General features: G+C 33.8%; 1 protein-coding gene across 1 annotated transcript; it reads right to left on the bottom strand.

Moving 5' to 3' along the window:
- Nucleotides 1-405: 405 nt before the first annotated feature.
- On the bottom strand, nucleotides 406-22,640 carry LOC123560115 (protocadherin Fat 1-like). Its single transcript, XM_053516521.1, has 23 exons — nucleotides 22,464-22,640; nucleotides 21,793-22,021; nucleotides 21,359-21,489; nucleotides 20,993-21,061; nucleotides 20,323-20,490; nucleotides 19,749-19,977; nucleotides 19,203-19,333; nucleotides 18,753-18,821; nucleotides 18,248-18,415; nucleotides 17,406-17,631; nucleotides 16,523-16,647; nucleotides 16,043-16,111; nucleotides 15,075-15,224; nucleotides 13,354-13,585; nucleotides 12,797-12,924; nucleotides 9,538-9,606; nucleotides 8,744-8,905; nucleotides 7,295-7,532; nucleotides 6,789-6,919; nucleotides 3,445-3,513; nucleotides 2,158-2,319; nucleotides 1,570-1,798; nucleotides 406-625 (listed from the first exon to the last, which is right to left on the bottom strand). The coding sequence occupies exons 2-23, from the start codon at nucleotides 22,011-22,013 to the stop codon at nucleotides 421-423; spliced, it is 3,381 nt and encodes a 1,126-aa protein (XP_053372496.1). The 5' UTR covers nucleotides 22,014-22,021; nucleotides 22,464-22,640; the 3' UTR covers nucleotides 406-420.
- Nucleotides 22,641-25,474: the final 2,834 nt, after the last annotated feature.

Raw genomic sequence — 25,474 nt, forward strand, 5'->3', positions numbered from 1 at the left:
TTTAGAAAAGTAACTTTCTGTCGCTTTACAAGTTTGTGTAAATCATAAAGGTCTTAGTGCTAGGGGGCGTGGGCAGTGTTGCTTTTTCCATTACTGCCCATGAACAGACTCAATCAAACGGAGTCTGCAATTTTCACTATTTGCCTTGTTCTCGGTGCTTCCGAGGGATCTACTTTCCAGATTTTATTAGTATTGGCAGTCGTCTTCATTTTACAGAAAATTCTACGGGTATTTATATTATGATGATATATCGTATATACAATAATCACATCGACTTAGGTATGTGGAAAGCTTTTTCAAAAGGTCTTTATCAGTGAAAAATATCAAACGTTGTAAACTGATGTGTTTAAATAATAAATCTGTAAGAAGATCCATGGAAGGTGTATAATGCAACCGAGCAAAAGAATTGCATACTTGGTTTTAATGAGGGATAGTTTGCATTAATTTGAAAGGACTCCATGGTCCCAGTGAGCCGGTATTTAAGCATAACCAACCAGGCTTTTCCTCTTCAGATACATATATCTCTGTTCCAGATGTAAATACTGGAGCCGCATCATTAGCATCTAATATTACCACTGTATATGTTGCCGACGACGATAAAGCAAAGTCCGACGTGTCTGTCACCCTGAAAGTTTCAATATGATGTACCTTTTCAAACTTGTGCTACAATTAATCTGCTTGATGGAAATGAATAAATGATTTGAAGATAAATGCCATGATATTAATCATATCACACGATTGTTCTGGACAGCATAGATGTACACAAACCATGAATTCTGTGTTAAACGAAACATTTATGTGAAAACGGGACTGCATATGAAATTATTGAATGTTTAGGCAATATAGTATAGATTTGTATTACACAAGATTATAATATTCTTGACGGAAGTAATTTTCCCTGAGGTCGCAAATAATGCAGCACGGTAGATAAAGTAAGTATTCCGAACCAACATTTCTTCTACGTAGGCCTAAGAAAGAAAGCACAATGTTTTCTGTTGCTCTGTTTTCTTAAAATAGCAGTAATTCTACAATCATTTTGAAAAAACAAGATCATAAACTTCGTTGAAATAGGTCCCCATTTTACTACTATTCGATCAAATTATTGTCTGCAGTTGTAATACTGAACCGCCTCGGCAGCCTAGTGGTAGAGCGTCCGCTTCGAGTGCGGGAGGTCGTGGGTTCGATCCCCGGCCGCGTCATATCAAAGACGTAAAAAATGGTACTAGTAGCTTCCTCACTTGGCGCTCAGCATTATGCGGGTTTTGCTAGGACTGGTCAGCCCGGTGTCAGTATAATGTGACTGGGTGGGGTATCATGTCACGTGTCTACGGCGTGATATTCCAGTGAGGCAGCACTATAAAGTTGGACATTGTGCTCACCGCTACAAGTAGACACCGTCGTTTATTAGACTGAAAAATTGTTGAAAAAGATGTTAAACACACACACACACGCACACACACACTAAATGTTGTATTTTTCATATCAAATAATATGTAAACCGGAACATATTGAAGTGAAGAGACCTTTCTAAAATCTGAGGTATATAACCTCTAAACCGGATGCACTTACTGTACAACTATTTCATAGCTGTTCCTGGTCTCATGGTCAAAGATTGCAGTTGTGGTCAGAAGCGTTCCGTTTGTGATCTCAAATGTGCCATTAACACTCTGAGATATGATGGTATATTCAGGATCAGTATCATTGTCTAGATCTCTGGAAGTCAGTTCCAAAACAACATAGGTCCCAGAGGTATCGGTAGTTTCAACAATCGTTAAGTTGTCGCCTGCAATAACTGGAACTGAAAAAAGAAAATGAGTTACTTATAACATCGAGATATGTTTTTGTCGTTGCTAGAGGTATCTACTCTAAATTAGTATTCATATCATGATCGTAAATTAGTATTAATTAGCTACTCTTTTAATGTGTGTAAGCAAGCAATTTTCATTTTTATTTTTTTTGAACTCGTTTGAAATATTTTATACAACGACACAGTCTCTCATATAAAGCAATCTATTATTGCATGGAACAAAATAGTTATATATTTTATTTACAACATATGTTTGAGGCAATATTTCATGATTTTGCTATTCAAATGTTACTCTCTGACATGAAGTTATATGCCTTTTGTTTTGTATAGTATTCTATTTGTAAACTTACTTGACTTGACATCAACAGTTAGTTCCAAGATGTCTGTGTAAACTGTATCGTTAGCTTGAATTTCAAGTACATATTGCAATAGTTCAGAAGGTCTTAACATCTTGGCTAATGTTAAGTTCCCACTCTCCGGGTCAAGGTCAAAGTCGTCATTGGTATCCCCACCTGTTTTTAAGACAGCGATCAAATTATTATGATATAACAACGACAAAAACAAACACATTAAAACGAATCATTCATGCTGAAAAAAGTCGCCAACTCTTGAACGTAGTTAGTTAAAAAGTATGCCTACGGGCAGAATGTCGAGCCCGCCAGCTGTCAAGCGTGACTTTGACCTTAGATCTAGGGTCCTTGTTCTTACGCATGACACTCCGTCTCATAAGGGTAAGCATTCATGTCAAGTGACAAAATACCATCATGCATGAAGTAGAAATGCTCCGGACAAACTTCAGTTTGATCTTTGACCTCCATCTGTGACATTGACCTTTGAGATAAAAGCATGGGTTTTGCGAATAAGGTAATCATTCATGCCAAATATAAACAGGATTGGTCAATGCATGTCAAGGTAATGGTCTGGACAAAATCGGACGGACTCACGCACAGACGCACGAACGCACAAAGAGTGGCGACTGTATTGAGCTCACCGCAAGCGGGCTCGACAAAAAACTGATAATCTTGTTTGTGTTTGTTTTTCTGTTCAATATTACAAATTGAAATACTCAAAATGAATATAGTTAGATCGATGTCATTTATAAAAGATTCCCCTTAGTCTGCAGTCCAAAAAAAAAAGGCATTGGAAACTTCGATAAATGCCATGAAAAACCTCTTTCATTATAAAACATATTTTTTGCAAAGAATGTTATCTTTTTTTACTTATTTTTCTAACAAACCAGTTGGGGCCTCCGTGGCCGAGTGGTTAAGGTCGCTGACTTCAAATCACTTGCCCCTCATCGATGAATCGGGCGTTGAATTCTTCATGTGAGGAAGCCATCCAGCTGGCTTACGGAAGGTCGATGGTTCTACCCGGGTACCCGCTCGTGATGAAATAATGTACGAAGGGACACCTGGGGTCTTCCTCCACCATCAAAGCTGGAAAGTCGCCATATGACCTATAATTATGTCGGTGCGACGTTAAACCACACACACACACACACACAAAACAAACCAGTTATAAATATCCCTGTTCATTTATTAAGAATGAAATACGACACATTTCGAGTGTCCAACAGCCTTACTGTAATTTTGCAATTTAAAAATGATGGTTATGTTTTCAATCAAGAGACGGTTTACCGAGTATTGTATAAGATATCTCTCCTACAAGGTCCCTGTCGATTGCCACTGCCGTGTACACTACAGAACCTGCAATGTATAACAGCAAACTAGAATAATATACAGTTTTGTCTGTGGACGTTATCACGTAAAAAAAGAAAAATTAAGGAAAAAATACAATCTGCACATGAAAATTGGTTGAACTGCAATTCAAGTATTGCAACAAGAAACAATAGTGAACACTTCTTAAAAGGCAATAATGAGTTGCCTTAGCAAAGTATTTTGAGTCATGACACAGAGTACAATGCGTCACTCAAAATGATGTCATATGTATAAATTGCCCTCCGGTTGTGTGTTATATTGACTGCTTCTTCGAACTGTTCTTAAGGTTCTCACACTCCATATAAGGCTGTCCTGACGCTCGCTGGATAAAAAAAAGAAAAGAAAGAAAAGCCGCCGGAAAAATAGCCCCGCTGTAAATGGGTAAGTAGAGTGTTTCATTTATATCTATTGATATGAAGCCAATCCTTGCGATTTCACTTAACAGTTTTTTTAAGAATTGGCATGGCTCACACTCAGTTTCTGGTCGGAAAAACGATCTTTAAATTTATAGAAATTTACTATCAATTACTTCAGTCTGTAAAGTTAAACTAAATTCCAAAGTTTTCCGCAAATGTTTTTGTTTGTAAACAATCTATGAAAATTTCAATGATTTCGTTTCATAGATGCATCTTTTTGGAGCATCTCTGAAATTTCAATTTCAATGTACTGCGTTCTGTCTGAAAAAATATTAGCCGTTAAACATGTATGGGTGAAAAAATATGGCTGTCCAAAACGGCCGGTGTTATTTCCAATAGGCAGTCGCTGAACTCTGATGTTGGCTATCGAGAACACATGTCTATGCAAGTCCTTAAAAAGTTATGTTGCGCTACTGTGTCCCTTTTTGTGTATGTTTATTTTCAACCTATTTGGTTTTTTGTTCATTTCGTCTTATCTATGTATAGCTAGGTGTACACAAGCACTCAGTATACAGATACTTATATATGATCCCATATGCCATGTCGAGTAACTCCGGTTGACTCGATTATCAGTCCTCTACTGATTTTGTGGGCAAAAGGTTTGCTTTTGTTCCGTCTGTAGTAACGTCCGCCCGCAAATCCTTGTCTGGGCTGTAACTTCTACATCCAAGGACCGGTTTTCGGCTCAAAATCTGTTACGTAGGGCTTATACTTAGTATAAGTATTTTTTGTCCGGACTCGTAATTTCTATATGCGTGGACCAACTGTGAAATATCTTCACATTTAATTAATGATAATTTCACTTGTTCTAATGTGGCCTTCCCTGCGGGACACTAGAATAAGAATATTAGTGATCAATTAAGTAGCTGGCTTACAAGTATTGCTAAGCATTAATATTAAGGGTTTAATCACTTAGTTTAAGCAATAAATGAATTCTATTTCAAAATCTGAACAATGCTGTATAAATTATGTCAAAATATTATTAAGCAGTCTGTTGTTTCAGAATAGTGTATACAGACAGTCAGAAGTGTTTAAAGGATTCAAAGAAATCTTTTGTCTGGTGTCTCTTGTTTGTTTGTTTTTGGTTAAACGGCGTTCATTTATATATCGGTTGACAATTAACATAACCATGCGGTGTTCCTGGTTTTTGTAACAGTACTAACCGATTATTCGCAAGTTACTGCCAACCTCCCATATGAATCAAAAATGAATTTAAGGTGGAGGACACACTGTCTTTTATCAAATCGTCACGGAGAACATACACTCCGCCCGGGGATTGATCTCACAACCCTGCGAAGGCTGCGATACGTAGATCTGCGTTCTTCCTATTGAGCTAAGCGGGCGGGCTCAAAGAAAATCAAAACAAGATGACAAGGTGTAAGGTGAAAGACTTCAAATTGGAGTAGTTTGATTAAGAACTAATAATTTTGAGTTTGTTATTCCAGAAGAGTGTGATATCAGTTAGAAGTATTCTATCCCTTTCAAACGACGACATGTTACAACAAAAAAATAGTACAAACAATTACTGTAAAAAAGTAAGTAACTGTATTTATTTTATTACTGCATTTGTGGACTTTAAACATACGACGAGATTATCCTCATTTATTTCACGTTCACTCAAAATGAAGAGTTAAAGTACACAGTAAAAACATGTTCACAAAAAACAACAACAAAAAAAAACAACAACAAAAAAAAACAACAAAAAACGTCAGAGCAAATATCAATATTTAAGGTAGAAATGCAGTAAGGTATATGATCCATTCATCATAGCATATGTATACATTAAAGTGTAATATTAAATGTATGACATTATAAATTAAATTAAATTTATATTCAAAGCTATTCAAAGGATTGACTACCAGAAGCAATCATTTACACCTGCAAAAACCGCGGTAGAAATACTTTCTATAATAGTCCAGAGTGGCATCTTGGGTCTTCCTCCACTGTCAAAAGCTAGAAACGCCATCATACGATCTGAATTATAACTTTGTGACTAGAAACTCAACAATCTAAACAAAACTTTTGATAGTATCTTTTAAACGGTAAAGAAATGGCAAATTACTCGAGCACTTGGTAAAAACAAATAATCAGAGTGCGAAGGAATCAGTCATATTTGACAAAGCCGCTTGAAATAACACAGGTACTTTATAACTGATTAAATTTTGGTCTATTCACTACCGATAATACGTTTTACACAAAGAGATATGTACGAAGACACCGAAGTTAATGGATAGTCCAAAAAAGTCTGAAGCCGAGTTCAGCGACAGCATAAGCGACCGTTTTCGACAGACATATTATTTCACCTGTACATGTTTAGCGGCTTAATTTTTTTTCTCACAAAGAACGTAGAACCAGGATATTGCACATAGATGCTCCGAAAAGACACTTATGTGAGACCAAATGATTTAAATATTCACAAACAGTTTATTAACAAAGACATTTGCGTAAAACTTTGGAATTTTGTCAGATTTTTTAAATGAAGAAATTGATAGGGAACTGCTATAAATATAACAACAGTTTTGCGACCAGAAACTGGAAACGTAAGCTATGTCCATTCTATAACAAAACTGTTAAGCTGAATTGCAAGGATTGATTTCATACCAATTAATAAAAATGAAAACTCTACATACCCATTTATAGCGGGGTTATTTTTCCAGCGGAGTTGTTTGTCCAGCGGGCATCAGGATAGCCGGTTGTCCAGAGTGGTTCTGACTCGTATAAATGTGTTGCTATTTATAGTGAAATACACAGTGTTAAATATAATACAAGGAACAGAAACCATTTTTGAAGCACTCTGTACATATATATAGATTATAGAAAACTGAATAAACAATACATATAACGAACCCGTGGCTAGGTTTTCCGGAATGGCAAGTGAAGTTGGAGATGTAAATTTTGGTGGCAGGTTATTTGTATCAGCTATATACACTGTTAAATTTCTTGTTGACGTCATGTTAAAATCGGATGAATCTGTTACTCTATAGACAAAAAAAAACAGAAAGCAAAAGTGAATACATTCTGAAAACAGTCGAATTCTACCTGTAAACATTCGATAATTTAATAGTCGCACAAAATAGGCATTTCAATATTGTTAAACATTCGCTTTGTCAATCTGCAAGAAGTTATGGCATCTCAAAGTGTGTGTAAATTCAAAACTAAGTCCATTTCTATTGTTACAGTCTTTAAATTGTATGTTTTGGCTGTTGCAGTATATACTACGACATTTGATTGGGTATATTACATTTGTTCAACACTCTTTCAGTGAGCTTACATTACTATGACTGAAATTAAAATAAAGGATCAACAACAGTAATAACAACAACAAAGCAAAAATCATACATTTATATATTTACCTGAGTGTTACTTCGTACATATTCAAAGCTGTGTAGTTGAAATCTGCAGACGTTAAAAGCCGAGTATTGTCTTCGCTGAGAAAGAAGGTTCCTGGAACACTTTGCGACACCAGTTCGTATCGTGGATTTGGATCATTATCAAGGTCAGCTGAGCTAAGCGTTAGGACAGAAAAGTTCACACCCGCATATGTACCTTCGGCAAGTGTTACATTGGAATCCGGGAACACCAAAACGGGCGCTAAATGCAAGAAAATAGCATATGTTACAATATTCGAGTGAATAATAGCTCAATGTAATTCTAAGTCAAATGATATGATAAGATTTTAAAACGACACAAATAAATCGCCGTGATGCATCAAGCAAATCCTTTGTAATTACATCTCTCAATCTTGTTAAATTATCTAATCATAACAAAAACAGGGCGTTGGTTTAGTTATTAAGATGTCAGCCGCTCAATCCTCAGGTCGTGAATGCGAAAACCACTTTGGTCATGGTCATACCTAGTACTGTTTAATCTGATTATGAGATTAATTATTGATAAAACGTTGAAGAAAAGTTCTACTGATCAGATACAGATGAATTACTGATAACTTAAAACTTATTTTCTTTTGGGATCGCGAGGATTGTTATGAGCTCATTACCTTAATCAGCAGTTGTTTGCATGCAAATAAAAGAAATGATATAGCCTTTTCATAAAATTGAGACGATAATTTTGATCTGCACTTGTTGATAAATAAAAATAAAAAGTCGTTGTTGTTTCTCCACATGTGCCATTTACAAATTACGTATAGAAACGTCTATAATAGATAACGTTTGTAATGCTGTTTTTAGAAAAAGGATACAAGTATGTTATAATTACGCATCCCCGTTTACTCTGCAAATGGTCGCGATGACAACTGGTATTGGTAAAACGAACTTCAATTTTCTTCTTATGTTGGTCAATGTTCGTGTCGCTCGAAATCAAAATGCTCAAAACTTGAGCATTTTGCGACCTCGAGCGAGTGCTGTTTCACTGTACTACAAACTGACATATTTTGAAACGTACACGAAAAGCGCAGAGAAATCATTTCTTAATACTCGACAAGTGCTAATATATGGAACGCCGGCACTGACTTTTGTGGTCATGAAAACCTACATAATTATCGGTACATAATTTTATAAAAAAAACAACATAACAATAGATTTTCAGGACCACAAAAGACAGTGCCGGCGTTCCATGAAAATACTAAAAGAATGTCATAACGCAAATAAAGTAAACCATACATAATAATTATGATAAATATAATTCAACTTATTTTTGAAAACATAACTGTCTCACCGAATTTCATGTGAAATCTCTATCGAAACAGAGGTGCATATTCATGATTCATAAACCATTTATTTTGGGTATTCACATTAATCAATGCCCAATTTACAAACTCATATGCCAGATATTAACGTTTCCCTTACCTGTTTTGACTGTAACGTTGAGATTTTTTGTATCATTGAGCGTGCCGTCACTAGCGACAATAACAAGACTGTAACTTATTTGTGCCGAGGCATTTAATGCATTGTCGAGTGTCACATTACCACTCTCTGCGTCGATGCCGAAGTCATTGTTTGTGTTGCCATCTAAATATATTCATAACGATATCAGCAGAGCGTGATGTTATTACATAACAGTGTTACAAAATCTAACCATTGACTTTAAGCTCATTTAGGTTAAGTAATATTTAACTAAAATATTTCAAGATAAAAAGAACATAGTCTTTGTTTATAAATAGTTAATTTCAACAAGCTTGCAATCCATGGCCAGTCTGTTAAAACCGTCTATGCAAGAGCCATTCCATCCAAGGGGAGCTTGCTATACGTTACACTTATTCTGACTTTGACAAAATGTGTTGTTTTATTATTATTTATTATTTATCTTTCAATACCAACTTTATTCCTGTTATTAACATGCGGTAAACCAGTACATACTGATTAAGAAAGTGGAATTTAGTTTGGAAAACATAACAATGTTACGTATTTTGAAAGCAATCATAAACAAAATGATACATACTCTGGGAAAGGACAACCGTAAGCTAATTAGGTTTCTGTCCAATTTCCTTATCTCAACTGTTGTATATTATTGTAATGACTTATAAATAAAATATGTTGAAACTAAATGATAAATACATGTACTTGTAAAAGATTTTATTTCAGAGAAGTTTTCACAAGGTTTCCAGATTACATTTAAATACAATTTTTAAACGAAACGTTACCGTTGATTGAAAAAGATAAATTTCCAACTGTGTCCAAATCCATCGCTGTAACTCTAAATACAAGTGTACCTATACAGATAGAAAAACAACAATGAATTACAATAACATGAATAAAATTGACAATGAACTAGTCAACCAAAAACAAATAACTACAGCTATCACTGAAGGTGATGAATGTACCCCCGCACGCACTGACACAGCACAGGTAGGGTTAGTACTGATCATTTGTGTGAAGTTTCATCAAATTGTGTGCAAGGGTTCAGGAGACTAGGAGCGCACAACAATGCATATGCAGAGTGTACGCATATACATATTTAATTTAACAAAATAAAAGTCCCGTAACTGTGCAGAAATGTTTTACTGAAAGAACCTAACATGCACCATGCACAGCTAGAGTTACTACTGATCACTCGTGTTGTTTCATTTAATTGTGCACATGATTCAGGAGATTAGGTGCTCACAAGATTGTATATGCAGACTCTATGTGTATAGTATAGCAATAAAAAAAGGACTTCGGACACTATCACATGCTTCTAGCCTACATTTTAAATGCAAATTTCTCATTAAGTATTTGAACAATACCCAAATCGTTTCGAGTCAATGATAAACCAATGTATTAGTTAATTTATTACAGCAGAAACTGATTTGTATCTGTTCCTATCAAGATGTTTTTCTTATTTTATGTGGGCCAGGGTATATTTTCTTGAAAAAATAAAATGTTTAATTTCCGTAAAAATATAATGTCATCACTTTACGGAAGTTTTAAATATATGAATTCCAGTCGAAAAAAGTGATAAAATCTGTTTATTTAAGGAAAAAATAACATTTTAAGATTAAAACCCTATATATAAATAAAAAAAGAGAACGATATTTTTGCAAACAACCTGTACTTGATTTATCTATACACTGTACGTAATGTAAAGTTATTGATGCATTACATGTGTGAATAGGTATACATGTATAAGTGACCGGTCAGTTTTATTACAGTGGTTCAGGTAGTTATTTAAGTACATGTACATGTCTGTATAGCTCTGTTATAAGTGATGGCTGATATTTGTGTGCTGTATAACATTAATACTAAGAAAAGGCAGTACTCTTATCAAGGCCGTAGGGTGCGTTCTTGCTTGGGATAAGTACCAGTGGCACAGATAATATTTGAGCCGCGTCATGAGAAAACCAACATAGTGTAATTGCGACCAGCATGGATCCAGGTCAGCCTGCGCATCTGCGCAGTCTAGTCAGGATCCATGCTGTTCACTAACGGTTTGCCTAATTCCAATAGGCTTTGAAAGCGCACAGCATGGATCCTCACTAAGCAGATGCTTAGGCTGGTCTGGATCCATGCTGGTCGCAAAGCCACTATGTTTTTTTTATGGCACGGCTCATTTCGCTTAAACATGTAATAAAAATGTATCCGAAATGACAGTTCTTTCTGAGGCTTGCCTAAGGAAGCTGGATCGGTAAAAGTTAAATCGGGATAAGTCTGACAACAACCTATCTATAGATAATGTTATTTATTCAGGGCTGAAGTTGTGGGCAAAACATATTCGAAATGTGTCATCTGTAGGGCTAAAGTAGAAGCAGCTCTCAGCATAAAAATTCCACCTGAAACTCGGCTGGACCGTTTAGTTTGTTTTTGCATCTAGCCGTATTTGTATATGCCATCTGCATGGAAAGCGACTTGACACATCACTTTCGTGGCATCACACTGTGTGTGAAACCGTCACCGATATGACCTGCCAAGAAGCTAATGTTCTTGACCTATGCATGACAGGCATATCAATGCCAAGCGTTATTTCTGTTGGATAGACTATAGTCAGGATCAGATTAACTGCTGTGCACATATTGCCTCTTTTTTGTTATGTTTAGGCCTAGTCCGCCGCAAAGAACAATCTTCAATTCAGTTTTCACAGTAGGAAGAACATGAAGTAATGAATGGGTGTGACATTTAGTATGTGTCTAAAAGAAATAAATATAAATGCACAGAAGAAGATGAAGAAATAAAGAAATGAAAAATATGTAAAAAATACAAAAAATAATAAAAACAAAATGGAAAACAAATTACATCATCGCTAGTGGCGTGCGTGTTGCGAGGAGGGCATGCAGAAGATTACCTAGTGTGTTGCTAGTATTTTACAGCACACATTTGCCAATCTACTGCAACAAACAACCAGGATAAGCCAATGAAAATTTAACCCAACGAATAATAATGAATTCACAGTAATTGCTTCTCTCACTACTATACATGTATAACATGCCTATATGTGCCCTTTCAAACATTTGTATAGTATTTGAGTTACAAACAGAAGTAAAAATATGTGACTATCAAATTATTAAAAATGAATATAAAAAGTATTGGTTACTTTACATTTGGGAACACCCTGTAGTTATATTTTTTGTTTAAAAGTACTGCTCCACCCCTTGCATCAACACAATAGTCACAGATAATGTGTATAATTAATATCTACATATGCCGGCCAAATATGGTTTTGATGCACGGGGGGGAACAATGTTGTTTAAAGCAAAATAGCTTTTATATGTATATAACAGGGTACGTAATTCTATTCAGAGCAAAAATTACCATTTTATGAAACAAATATTGAAAAATTTGACTTTAAGAAATAATCTCAAATATGTATTTTGATGGTATATGTAATTAAATACTTATTTCTCAGTGGTTTATTTTTCACTCTTGGAGTAGGCAAATTCATATAGAAAGTGTCCAAAGTCCTTGTGTCTACGGAAAGACAGACAGGCAACCTGAAACCAGTATACACCCTTACAACATCGTTGTTCGAGTGGTACTATAAGAATATGTGACAGAATAATGATACGATGCAAACCTAGGTATCCCTAGAGGCCACAAGGCTGAGTGGTTAAGGTCGCTAACTTTGTATACGTTGCCCCTTACCGTTGTAGATAAAAAACCTTGCTCTATGTAATTCTATTGTGTGAAGACGTTTTCCCTCCGTCTTACGGAAGGTCTATGATTCTACCCTGGTGAGCGCTCGTGCCTGTAATAATTGTCCACCGTTACATGACTGAAATACTGTTGAAAAACGGCGTTAAACCCAAAACAAACAAACAAAACAAACTCTACTAGGTCACAAAATAAATAGAGATACTCAAAAGTTTTATTCGTATTTATCAATTAACGCTTAGTATGTTTCGCTTTTAAAATGAATATAATTGATTTAGGTTTCTAATTAACGTCATAGTAAAGCTTTGTGGTTATAAATTACATATTGAAGAACCGAACCAGTGGGAGTGTCCTCGCGTAATTCCAAAGTTGTTGGTGATAAAATTGTTGGAGCGTTGTCATTGACATCTGTGACTGTCACTGTTAAGGTGTCGTTGGACGTTAAACCTAAGCTTGAATCAGTCACTCTGTAATATAATGTGATCACCTTAATTGTTATGATAATGTAAAAGAAAATCGTCACAGACAGGAATGAATCTCAAGTTTTAATCAATATACACGCAATGTATGTAACAATTAATGAATAACTCTTAATCTAATTAAAAACGTGCTAAATAAATCTAGATGAAATATGTGAATGCAAGAACAAATTAAGATATCACACATCATTCACTAGTCTAAAAAATATATTTCACTTACATTAGTTAAAGATATTTCAAAGCAACAGAGCTAAATGTTATTTTTACCTGGCGGACAACAATATTACTGTTGAAATATATTTTATCATAAGTACAGATAATTATGAATGAATATTAACGGGACAGCTTTGCAGAATCTTGTATTCATAGCACGATTACTACTGTAATATACTAAACATTAGAACAAATTGTACTCACCTAATGTTAACAGAGTAGCTCTGTAATTGTTCGTAATCAAATGAAGCGTTAGTTTGTAGTTTGTCACCGTTTATCACAAATGTGCCAGGTACACTTTCAGAAATAATGTCGTATTGTGGGTTAGGGTCACCGTCTCGGTCTGTGGAGGTTAAATTCAGCAGCACAAAGAAGTCTGATGTATCTTCATTCTCGGAGATTTCAACATTTACACCGGTAAAATTAATATCAGGCCCTAAAACAAACAGAAAATAAACAAGTGCATTTTTCAATGCATATGATGTCTGGTAAAGAGCTACACCACTACTGCAACTTTTTCAATTATTCAGGGTATCTAAGTAAAGCAATCTGCTGTTCTACATGAAAGTTCTTATTTCATTTTGGCATCTCAGACACAAAACCGTTTGACACAAAAACACTATATGATACGATTCTATAAAATGTTACAATAAGACTAGTAATGAGAGTAATATAACACACTTATTTGGCAGGCTCAGATAGACAATCTATGTAAAAAACTGAATGCGAAATTACATTTCTGAAAATTATTATCATCTTAGCAAAGAAGTATAATTGATGTACTATAATACATATATCCTTCCCGATTATTGTACTATTTGAGGAAAAGGTACAAAATGTTATATAAATATAGTAACACGAAAAGTGTGGCCAAGATTATACTTAACAGACCGATAAGATCACCTACATTATAACTTTTTAATGATCTAAAAAGGCAGGGTAAAATATCACACAGCAGTGATGGTTTGCATATCTATGCATAACATGGTGCCTATCTACATGACTGAAATATTGAGTTTCTCAAATAATAAATTGCATTATCTGCGATCAACAGTCAAAAAAGATCTTGTTTGGCGTATAACACCTTATCAAATTATCTCAAAGATTCGTTCTCGTACTTCAGCGTTAATATTTGTAATAAAATACCTGGTGAAATTAAGGAATCGAGGACATTACAAACATTCAAAAATAATTTCAAACAACATTTGTCCATGTTACAGTCCAGTGCTTAAATTACGTTCTTCCCGTTTTTACATATAATTATTTGTGTTGTTTATTCTCTTTACCTTTCATATAATTATATGAGTGTCTGTCCGATGGATAAATGGGCTGTTTTTTTTCTAATACATTGACCATTGATACACCTTTTTGTATGATTTGTGAAGTTGTAAATGTTTGTATACATGTGTATTGGTGTTACTGTTAACTGAATGCCATACTGAAAATAAGTCATGTTACGTACACTTTGTATGCTACCTTCATTAAATGAAGATTTAATTATTATTGTTATTATTATAATACTAGTAAAACAGACACATATTTTTTAACATATAAGAGCAAGACAAAATCTTTAAGTTGATGATCGTTTAATCAAATGATTTCCAACATACTTGTTTGCTATAGACCATTGTTAGAGTGTATGCTGTTTGCCACAGACCACTGTTAGAGTGTATACTGGTCTTAACCGAGCCTCGTATCAATGTCTTTCGTTAAAAATACTCGAGTTTTCTATTTTTACAGCCACAGACCTCTTACATTTGTTCGCTTTTTTCTTTTACCTGCTCCTAATGTTTAAGGATTTCTAAAATACAAGTTCGCTATAGAAACAGCAAAGCGATGCGCTCCTCAATAATCCTTTTTAGATACAAGTTCCTTGCAAACCACAAATGAACTGTTCCATGCTTTGCAATTAAATACACACTTACTTGTCTTCACGTTGACAGTTAAATTGAAGGTTGCAACATTAACACTGTCGTTGGCTGTAATCTTAAAAGTGAAGGATGGGGTTGTTTCAAAGTCTAAAGCAAGTGGCAACGTGAGATCTCCTGTGCTGGCATTCAGGTTAAAACTGAGATCTGAAGTCGATAAAGTTGAAATTTAAAAGTCATAGTAAAATTCTGAAATAAAGCGTTTAAATACCGGTATCACCTGAATATTGGAATGCTAATTTAATTGATTTAAGGTAGTGGACCCGTGACGGCACTCGGCCTGAAATAAAGCTTTTAAACACCGGCATCCCCTGAATATTAGAACGCTGATTTTGATTTAAGGTAGTGGACCTGTAACGAAAATCGGCCTGAAATAAAGCTTTTAAATACCGGCATCCCCTGAATATTGGAATGCTGATTTTGATTTAAGATAGTGGACCCGTAACGGCACTCTGCCTGAAATAAAGCTTTTAAATACCGGCATCCCCTGAATATTGGAATGCTTATTTTGATTTCAGGTAGTGGACCCGTAACGACACTCGTCCTGAAATAGAGCTTTTAAATACCGATATCACCTGAATATTGGAATGCTGATTTTGATTTAAGGTAGTGAACCCGTAACGACACTAGGCAATGTAGCGAAATCAAACAACGGATACTACGGAATACACCGATTGTCATTGTCCACTAACCTAAGGTGCATTGTGCTATATTTTGATATACTTCGATTAAAGCAATAAAAAAGCACAGTTGAATTGTTCTACTGTCATACATATAATTACATATATTCATCTTTATTAATATTTTACGTGTTATTATTGTTTTACCTTTAAAAACTACGTAATTATGTATGTTCTCTTAAATAGTTTAATATTTTAATCGTTCTAATTATTTCAATAGCAGAGAAAGGTCTGTAATGAAAGAAACTTATAAACAGTGTGGGCAATAAGTCAAATGAAAATTACCCAAACTTGAGTATTCTATGGATCCTACAGTGTCCGGGTCTGTTGTCGAAACTGTGTACACAACTACTCCTGTAAAAGTGAGAAATGTACTTGATTTTGTGATATATCAATACTTTTTTAAGGTCTTAGCAATGAAGCTTTAAAATTGTGCATTATAGCTGAAACGATGTTACTAACTTGCACAAACACAACACAAAAAGAGCTTTTGTAGATACTTTTAGATATAGAAAAACTGTTGTCGAATGTACCATTTCTTAATGACGATTACATGGTATGGGTCAGTTCTGTTCTACCATATACCTAAAACATAAACGAACATTTCAACTCATTTAATGCATTCATTCTAAAAGGCACTAGACATTTCATTTGCGGACAATTAACACCATATCTATCTAAATGTAATAATACTGTTATTCATATTTCCTAAAGGTGCTTACCAGTAGTGATGGTGTTGACATAATATAAAGAAAAAATACAAACCAGTTTCGGTTTCTTCCGACAGATCTAAGGTATCGTTACTTGTAAACACAGGAGCCACGTCGTTTTGGTCAAGGACGGACAGAGTAATTGTATCAGCAGACGACAATCCGTGTACATCAGTAATACTGTCAAAATTTAAAGTAAAGCGCTATTCCACTTTACAAAGTGACGGTTTAGTCTGTTCATAGTGTGAAACAGTTAATTATCTTGTAAATCATTTCAGATTTATACATGTTTGTCCAGTTTTGATTTTTGGAATGTAGTTAGTAAAGTATGTGGACGTGTATCTATGCGTGAAAACAGTACTAAATCAACGAATGTATCAAATGCACCAACTTAATCTTTTTAAAGAATTGTGAGCAAAAGTCTATGAAACATTACTGTCAGTCAAAACATAGTATTATATTTACAGTGAATAGAATACACGCAACTGCTACAACAAAACTGCATGATCCTTTTCATTACAATCTAACATTTTATTCCAAACTTAAATGTGACATTTATTTTGGTGCATACAATGAACAGGTCTAAACATGTGCTCCACTATGTTCTTTGTATGTTCGTTCTGCCTCATCGACTTACTGTTTTACTTTGAAATGTATTTACACAACCATATAATTCTACTATATGGTCTTACTTAAATGGGTTGCGTTTTTGAAACGATGTTGTTGGTCCTTTTTACTTGTCGATAATGTTTCTGTGTACTATTATAATTGTGTTTCCTTTTGTCTGAAAAGTCTTAATCTTAGAGAACTTCAGATACAACCTTACGCTTTTGTACAATGTATCATTGACTAATGTCGTATCTGTTTGCTTTCAAGGAGCTATCTTAATGGAAGTACTGTTAATGTTTCAAATATACCCAGATTATCATTTTACTAACCTTATGGTTGCTGTATAATTTTTCACTGTTTCGTAGTCTAATGTGACGTTCGTGACTAGGACTTCATTCGTAATCTCGAATGTACCAGGTGCACTTTCATTGACGATGGCAAATGTGTGATTCTCATCACCATCTAAATCAATCCATTCAATAGTCCAGACGTGGAAAGGACCACTTGTGTCAGTATTTTCCGTGACGTTCATATCAGTAACAATTAGATATGGCACTGTAAAAAATCACGCATACGTTTCAGAAGAATGCGTTTTATTACAATTATCACGTAAGCCAGCTTTCGGTTTTAAACTACTGATAAAAGTTGAAATATTTCAACTGAATGTTAGACTTATATTTCAATTTATAACATTTTTGTCATTTCAATACTCAACTGTCAAAAATAACTCCGATTAGAAAGTGTACGTAAAATGATCTTGTCATATTTCTTTTAAATTTTTTTGAAACTTCCAAATATTCATAAACTGGCCCAAAACATAAGGACTTCGGTTATACAAAGGAATTATTTCTGACGAGCTTTGGTAACGGATTTCTGAGCAAAGCATTACGTTACCGACGCAAAACTAGAAATCATTTCTTTGCGTGACCGACATCTCTAGGCGTGTAGTCCTATAAAATGCACTTCGTTAAAAATACAATGTTACGAAACGATAATCAGAGTTTGTTGTCAATAACAAAGGTAATTAGCTGCAGAAATGATGCAATTTTCCTGATAAAAAGTACAAATAAGTCACCAAAAGTATTATGATCAGCAAAGTTTTGTTAAAACCAGGTAATGCCTCCTAATATGGATTAACTTTATCTACTGCTTTATTATTTCTGCTCGTTACCTGTTTTAATATCAACTGTAAGATTTAGGTAAGCTGTATTTTGTGTATCATTTGCCTCTATAACAAGAAAATACACAACGTCTGACTCCACCTGTGGCTCTAGGTTGTTCTGGAGTGTAAGCCCGCCGGTTTCAGGTTCTATACTAAAGTCATTGCCCCGGTTCCCATCTGAAAGCAGCCGAATATTGGCATACGTTAACAATATGTTCATAAAACTATGGATAAAAATATAAAATGTGCAACAAAAATGAAAAATCAGTTTTAATCCAGACATACTATACTTCACTTTGTACAATTATGGGAAGTTTTTCAAGCTATGACAACAACAATGTCATATCACTACTAATGCTATCATTAATTTTATACTCATTCTGATTCCATTTATAACATATCATAGCATACACTAAAAACTTGTAATTGAACACATACTATTAATTAATCTATTATGCATACTCATTACTTATATTAATGTATACTTACAACATGTTAATACATTCTTATTTACCTGTTATTGTATACGTAACATTTCCAACCGTGTCTATGTCTTCTGTAGTGGCATTATACAGTATTGTACCTAGAAACAATATATAATGTAAAATTGAATATTGATTTTTATATGCTAAAAAGACATCCGTATGATTACATGTATATCTTTAAAGTTCAGAACATTGCTGTATCAATTATAGTTTCATATTATAATATCATGCATGAAATATTTAAATAGGTAATACAAAAACAACACTATTTCATTTAAATAATTAGTACCTTGATTATTAGGACATATGTATTGCCGACGAACGTAACCCGAATATGCGTTATCATTGTCAGGAAGTATTGAATATAAAAAATCAGGAACAAATATTAGTAAGTTAAAATGAAAAAAACAAAAAAAAACAAAAAAAAAAAAAAACAAACGAATTTGAACATATGTATTTAAAGCAGGTGAAATACCGACCTATTTCGGTAGTTTGCAGGACGACAAGGGACGTATCTGACGTAAATGTAGGTGTTACATCATTTACATCCGTGATGAAAACCGTTAGAGTTACTGTTGATGATAAATGGAATACGGAAGAGTCTGTGGCGCTATAAAAGTAAGTAAAGTATATTTACAAAATTATTAAATGCTAATTAAATTAATTAATTGTTCTATAATTTCTGAAATAGTTAATGGTCATTAATTAATCAGTTTCTACAGTTTAGTTACGCTTCACAAAGATGATGATTTGAACTTGATGTGTCACCCCCCCCCCCCCCACGTTTGCTTTCTGATGTTTTATGAGGATGCATTAGGCATAAGTCATTACAGGAGCGGAGTTTGAACCCATTATCTCTATATGGAGGAGAAGGTAAGTTAATGTATATTATTGTTTCAACATATATAACAGTATATACCATTTGAACATTTTTTTCGAATGATGTCTTATATAAACTTTAAACAAGGTCGGTCTGGAGAATTACAGAACATTGCTCATCAATCAATGTCACAATATATACTCACTTTATGACAATTGTGTAGTTTTTGGTTACTTCGAAATCAAACGACGCGTTAGTAACTATTGCATTGTCGGTACTGATCTCAAAAGTACCCGGAGAACTCTGCGAAACTATTGTAAATGTTGTATCTTCGTCCCCATCTGCATCAGTTGAATTTATTGCCCATACAGTATATGTACCGGTTGTATTGACATCCTCGCGAAGATTTATATCGACGACATGCACAACTGGAGCTGAAAGCAAAAAGAAAATTTGAATTGTTTGCAAGTCACTATATTACCTTATCTTTTGATACTATTACAAGAATTTTAAACTCAGTGTTTTCAAAACATAATTTATTAGGATGAATTAAGCAGAAAGGTAACTATAAAGTGTCTCCGATAATATAACTGTATTGGTGCTTTTTCTAATGAAGAAGATATGGAAATTGTTCAATTACACGAAATGATTTTTTCTACATTTACTAGAATCAGTATTATTAACCAATATATTTCAAAACCAAGCTATGCTGGGTATGAGGTAAAAAAGTATCAAACAGTTAGGAACTACAAGTGACAACAAATATTATGCTAGTGTACCTGTTTTAACATTGACAGTAAAATTGAGTGTTGCTGTGTTCACTGAATCATTCGCTTGTATAACAAGGTTATATGTTACATTCTCTACCGTAGTCGGACTGAGTGCTGACTCAAGAGTAACACTGCCGTTGTGTGCATTGATGTCAAACACACTGTTTGGATCCCCGTCTGAAATAACAATTTCTTTATTTATACCATTTATATAACAGACATAATTTTGGTGTATATAGCATACTTTTATAACAAATCTTGCACTATTTTTTAAAATAGTTACAAGTCTATGATAAAGAGAACCTGATAATGCGTTTTTCTTCTATAAAACAAAGAATTCCACACAAATTATCAAACAGATGAAAGAGTTGGAGAAAGCTACACAAGTACTTTAACCTGTAGCCTGCTGGCGGCAAGTGAGTTTGCTTTTGCGGCCAGTGCAGACCAGGAACAGACTGCACATCCGTGCAGGCTGATCATGGTTTACTCTGTTCGCTATGCAGTCGGTAAATTTTCAGTGAACACTCCTTTGAATAATAAGTGGCAATGCCAAAAAGAGTGCATTTAAGAAAATCAGTAGGGTGAAGGTAAACTTTCTTCTCAACTCAGTCTTGATAAAGTTCGTTGAATAGTTTCTGTAATCATAAAGATCAGAATTCAATTGTTACAATGTATTTACCTATAATTGCGTAAGATACTGTCCCAGTTGTGTCTATGTCCTCCGTTGTGGCGGTATAGATAACAGTCTCTAAATATAGAACAGGGAAATAATGATAAAATAACCGAAAATATAATTAGTTATTTATTTGAATTCACAAGACGAATAAATTAATTCATTACACATTTGCTTTTTATCAAAGCATGGATGATATATAAATGTTGTTTGCCTAGCTTGTGTTTTACAAAGAATGTGTGTAACAAACTTGTAACAAACTCTCAAAGTCACCAGTTTTGAAACGTCACGATTCCTTTAGTGAATTGTAAAAATAAACACAGTAAATTTAGTTGCGTAAGAACAGTACAAAACAAGAACAAGAACACGAACCAATATTTGTAGTTTCTGGTATGTCAGTGGAATTGGCAGAAGTAAATACTGGAGTTTCATCGTTAGCATCAACTACGGAAACTGTAAATTCTGATGTTGACGACTTTTCAAATGCAGATGTATCAGTCACTCTGAATATATATATTGACATTTTATTAATTTCATTTAGGATAATCAATCAAGATATTTGAAATTAACTTTTAACCCTGAATCTGCCAGAAAAAGGCAAAATATGATCGAAACAGAATTAACAATATCTTAATCATCACCTATAGCTTTACAAATTAAACAGTTTTGTATACCTACAATTTTAAAATTTTAAAGTAGAAGCCAAGGTAAATACTAGTACAATGTTCTCTGTCTGCTGTTGTCAGTGTCTACTTTTGTGATAATTCTTTCCATGTTTCGGTCAATGTTAAATTGTTGTTACTTACCTAACAGTAACTGTAAAATTCTTCACTGATTCGTAATCAATGGAAACATTAGTGACAAGTTTTGTATTATTTTCGTTAATCTTGAATGTTTCAGCTACACTTTGGTTAACGATTTCGTAAACTGGATCAGTGTCACCATCAAGATCTGTCGAGTTCAACGTTAATACATCAGATCCTATAGCACCGCCTTCAACAACTGTTACTTGATCAGGAATTACCATGACAGGCGCTGAAACAAAACAAAACTTAACCGATATAATGTTGGCGAAGTTTAGACTTTAAAACAAAACGCTTTATCGTACTGTTCTATTTTGTAACACCTCTGCAAATTATGTTTTTGTCAGTGTATTTGAAATAAAAGTTCTGTTTCTTTTGCGTAAGTGTTGTTCAGAACAATAAGAACAAACTGCAGGATATGTTTTAGTGAGCGGACATTTTGGTTTTAAAAGATTGAAACGTAGCCAGGATAGTCGCCATGTATTAAATGAAATGCAATGTTATAAAATACTGCAAGATAATTGATTGTGTATTTATATCCATCTACGAAATTCAAACCAAATGAACAAATAAATTCCTATTTCTTTCTTTAAAGTTTGTAATTTACGCATTAATATCTCAAGAAATACAGAAATGCAGTTTTTGCCAAAACCAAATAAAATGTAAAGAAATACCTGTACTCAATGTAAATGTTACATTGAATGTCGCTACGTTCACAGTATCATTAGCCTGTAGAGTAAGTACGTGTGTCAATGTTGCAGAAGCATTCAATTTTGTAATAAGTGTGATGTTACCACTGACGGCATCGATCTCGAAAATGTTGTCATTTCCGTCTGTGTAAAAATATGGAAGAAATTAATAATTACGAGGTTGTACTTTTAAAAGTGCTAAATTCTATTCTTTTTCGTGTTTATGAATGTCTAATACTCTGGCATTTTTTCTTTCATTTCCAATACATTTTTAAAAGTAGGAAACGATGTCATGAAATAATACAGTATTTTCAAAAATAAATTAGTATCAAGATACGTTTCAAAAAATATCAAGTTGTTAAAATCTTGCAATTTGTTTCCCATCTTGTCATAATGGAAAAAATATTAACATATATAATGAGAAATGTAAAGTGTTTGCAATAAATATATAAAATCAAACTTATTTCCGAAATTAACTTTGAAAAAAACACCAGTAACTGAGTCGTTTATAATATTCTATCTATGTATTTTGTTTATTTCTGAAGCATGTGCGGAAGATGCAGATGCGTTCATGGAACTTGCTCTTCGGGAATGTACCTGTGATACCGCTATTCTGGAGATCATTGTGACAAGGTATTGCCAATGTATTTTGTTTCGAAAACTCTTGATAAAAGCTACTAGATAAATCAATGGCTGTAATTTAACCCGTTAGAAGTTGAGTGAGTCTCAATGTGTTAATAAAGAAAATTCATATTTGTATTCATACTTTAATCAGAAGATTAACGTAAATGCTAGTGTGATCGTTCTGCTACATTTGATGGATAAACCTAGCTGAACATTTTTTAAATATTTTTCTTTACAATTAATTGTCTTGCATTCAAAGCTTGTACGGACGACACTCAATGCGTTCATGGTACTTGCTCATCAGGAACATGTACGTGCGATTCAGGCTATTCGGGAGATCACTGTGATCAATGTAAGTTGTTATTTGTTTTAAACGATTTATTTGTTAAACTATAATAAGTTTCAAACCGTTTTTTTTTCTGGTTCAGCAAAATTTTCTAGTTCCAAAACTACTGTATTTGCATTCATTTTTTTATGTTTCCAAAATGGGGAACAGTACCTATAACAAATGTTTAAGTAAGATTTGGAGCATAACTTTGATTCAAAAAGACATCAGAACAAAGGTTTTTTCGGTAAGTTTGCTTTGTTTTGCTGATTTTAAACATGTATGGAAGATAAGACTGCTTCATGGAACGTGCTCCTCAGGAACATGCACTTGTGACACAGGCTATTTCGGGGATCACTGTAACCAAGGTAATAATGACATGTGGCTGCTTATACCTTGTCGAAAGGTCTCCCAGTCATTGCTACAATCAGATATTTTATCGTTAATATTCTGTTTGTGTAACTCTTTAATGATTTTTGTATCGTAGTTAAAGTATTTGCATCATTGAATATGGGGTAGTCACAAACAGTTGATGGTGTTTCGTACATGCTACGAATATACTTGTGAAATATAGGTCAGTTGATTCTTCATATAGTACCTGTATAATCATGGCACCCTGTTTCCTTTCGCAGCATGTTCTGAAGACACTGACTGCGTTCAAGGAACTTGCTCTTCAGGACATGTACTGCGAGCAGGATATTCTGGCGATCATTGTGACCAAGGTATTGTTAATGTTGTTCATGCCAACGTGTTAATGAAACGAATAGAAAAAAAAAAAAAAAAAAAAAAAAAAAAAAAAAAAAAAAAAAAAAAAAAAAAAAAAAAAAAAAAAAAAAAAAAAAAAAAAAAAAAAAAAAAAAAAAAAAAAAAAAAAAAAAAAAAAAAAAAAAAAAAAAAAAAAAAAAAAAAAAAAAAAAAAAAAAAAAAAAAAAAAAAAAAAAAAAAAAAAAAAAAAAAAAAAAAAAAAAAAAAAAAAAAAAAAAAAAAAAAAAAAAAAAAAAAAAAAAAAAAAAAAAAAAAAATACGTATTGATTCATTTTTTTATGTTTCCAAAATGGGAACAGTACCTATAACAAATGTCTAAGTAAGATTTGGAGCATAACTTTGATTAAAAAAACATCAGAACAAAAGGTCTTTTTCGGTACGTTTAGCATTTGTTTTGCTGATTTTAAAGCATGTATGGAAGATACAGCCTGCGTTCATGGAACGTGCTCCTCAGGAACATGCACTTGTGACACAGGCTATTTCGGGGATCACTGTAACCAAGATAATTTAAATAGAACATGTGGCCTGCTTATACCTTGTCGAAAGTCTCCCAGTCATTGCAACAATCATATATTTTGTCGTTAATTATTTCTGTTTGTGTAACACTTTTAATGATTTTTGTATCGTAGTTAAAGTATTTGCATCATTGAATATGGGGTAGTCACAAACAGTTGATGGTGTTTAGTACATGCTACGAATATACTTGTGAAATATAGGTCAGTTGATTCTTCATATAGTAACTGTATAATCATGGCACCCTGTTTCCTTTCCCAGCATGTTCTGAAGACACTGACTGCGTTCAAGGAACTTGCTCTTCAGGGACATGTACCTGCGATGCAGGATATTCTGGAGATCATTGTGACCAAGGATTTGTTAAATAGTTGTTTCATGCCAACGTGTTTAGATGAAACCGAATAGAAATACTTTGTAATGAAAACATTACTCGTTTCATACATTTCTATAACTGTAGCAATATAAAGAAATGTTGAATACTTTTAACACTCTGGATATGAACGGAATAACGATGTCCTACTCGAAATACATCAGTACTTTTTTTTTATCTATTATTATAACTTTCCGATTTAATTTAGGTATAAAGTAATACTTTGTTTACAATCTACAACATCATGCACGGACAACACTGAATTCATTCATGGCACTTGTTCATCAGGGATATGTACTTTGCGATACAGGCTATGCGGGAGATCACGGTGGATCTGTGTAAGTTTGTGATGCTGTTTTTCAGCCTGTCTCTGTTAATTGAAAAGTTCGTCTGTCATCT

The sequence above is a fragment of the Mercenaria mercenaria genome, chromosome 10 (assembly GCF_021730395.1).
Source record: "Mercenaria mercenaria strain notata chromosome 10, MADL_Memer_1, whole genome shotgun sequence".
Taxonomy (NCBI): domain Eukaryota; kingdom Metazoa; phylum Mollusca; class Bivalvia; order Venerida; family Veneridae; genus Mercenaria; species Mercenaria mercenaria.

Bases quoted from the DNA above. Each gene is read 5' to 3' on its own strand.
- LOC123560115 (XM_053516521.1), bottom strand. From the start codon at position 22,013: ATGGTAATTCCTGATCAAGTAACAGTTGTTGAAGGCGGTGCTATAGGA. The intron at 19,978-20,322 runs GTACACTAGCAT...TTTTGCTTTCAG, and splicing joins TACTGTCAATGTTAAAACAG to CTCCAGTTGTGCATGTCGTC. The intron at 19,334-19,748 runs GTGAGTATATAT...TTACTTTTATAG, and splicing joins AACTACACAATTGTCATAAA to CGCCACAGACTCTTCCGTAT.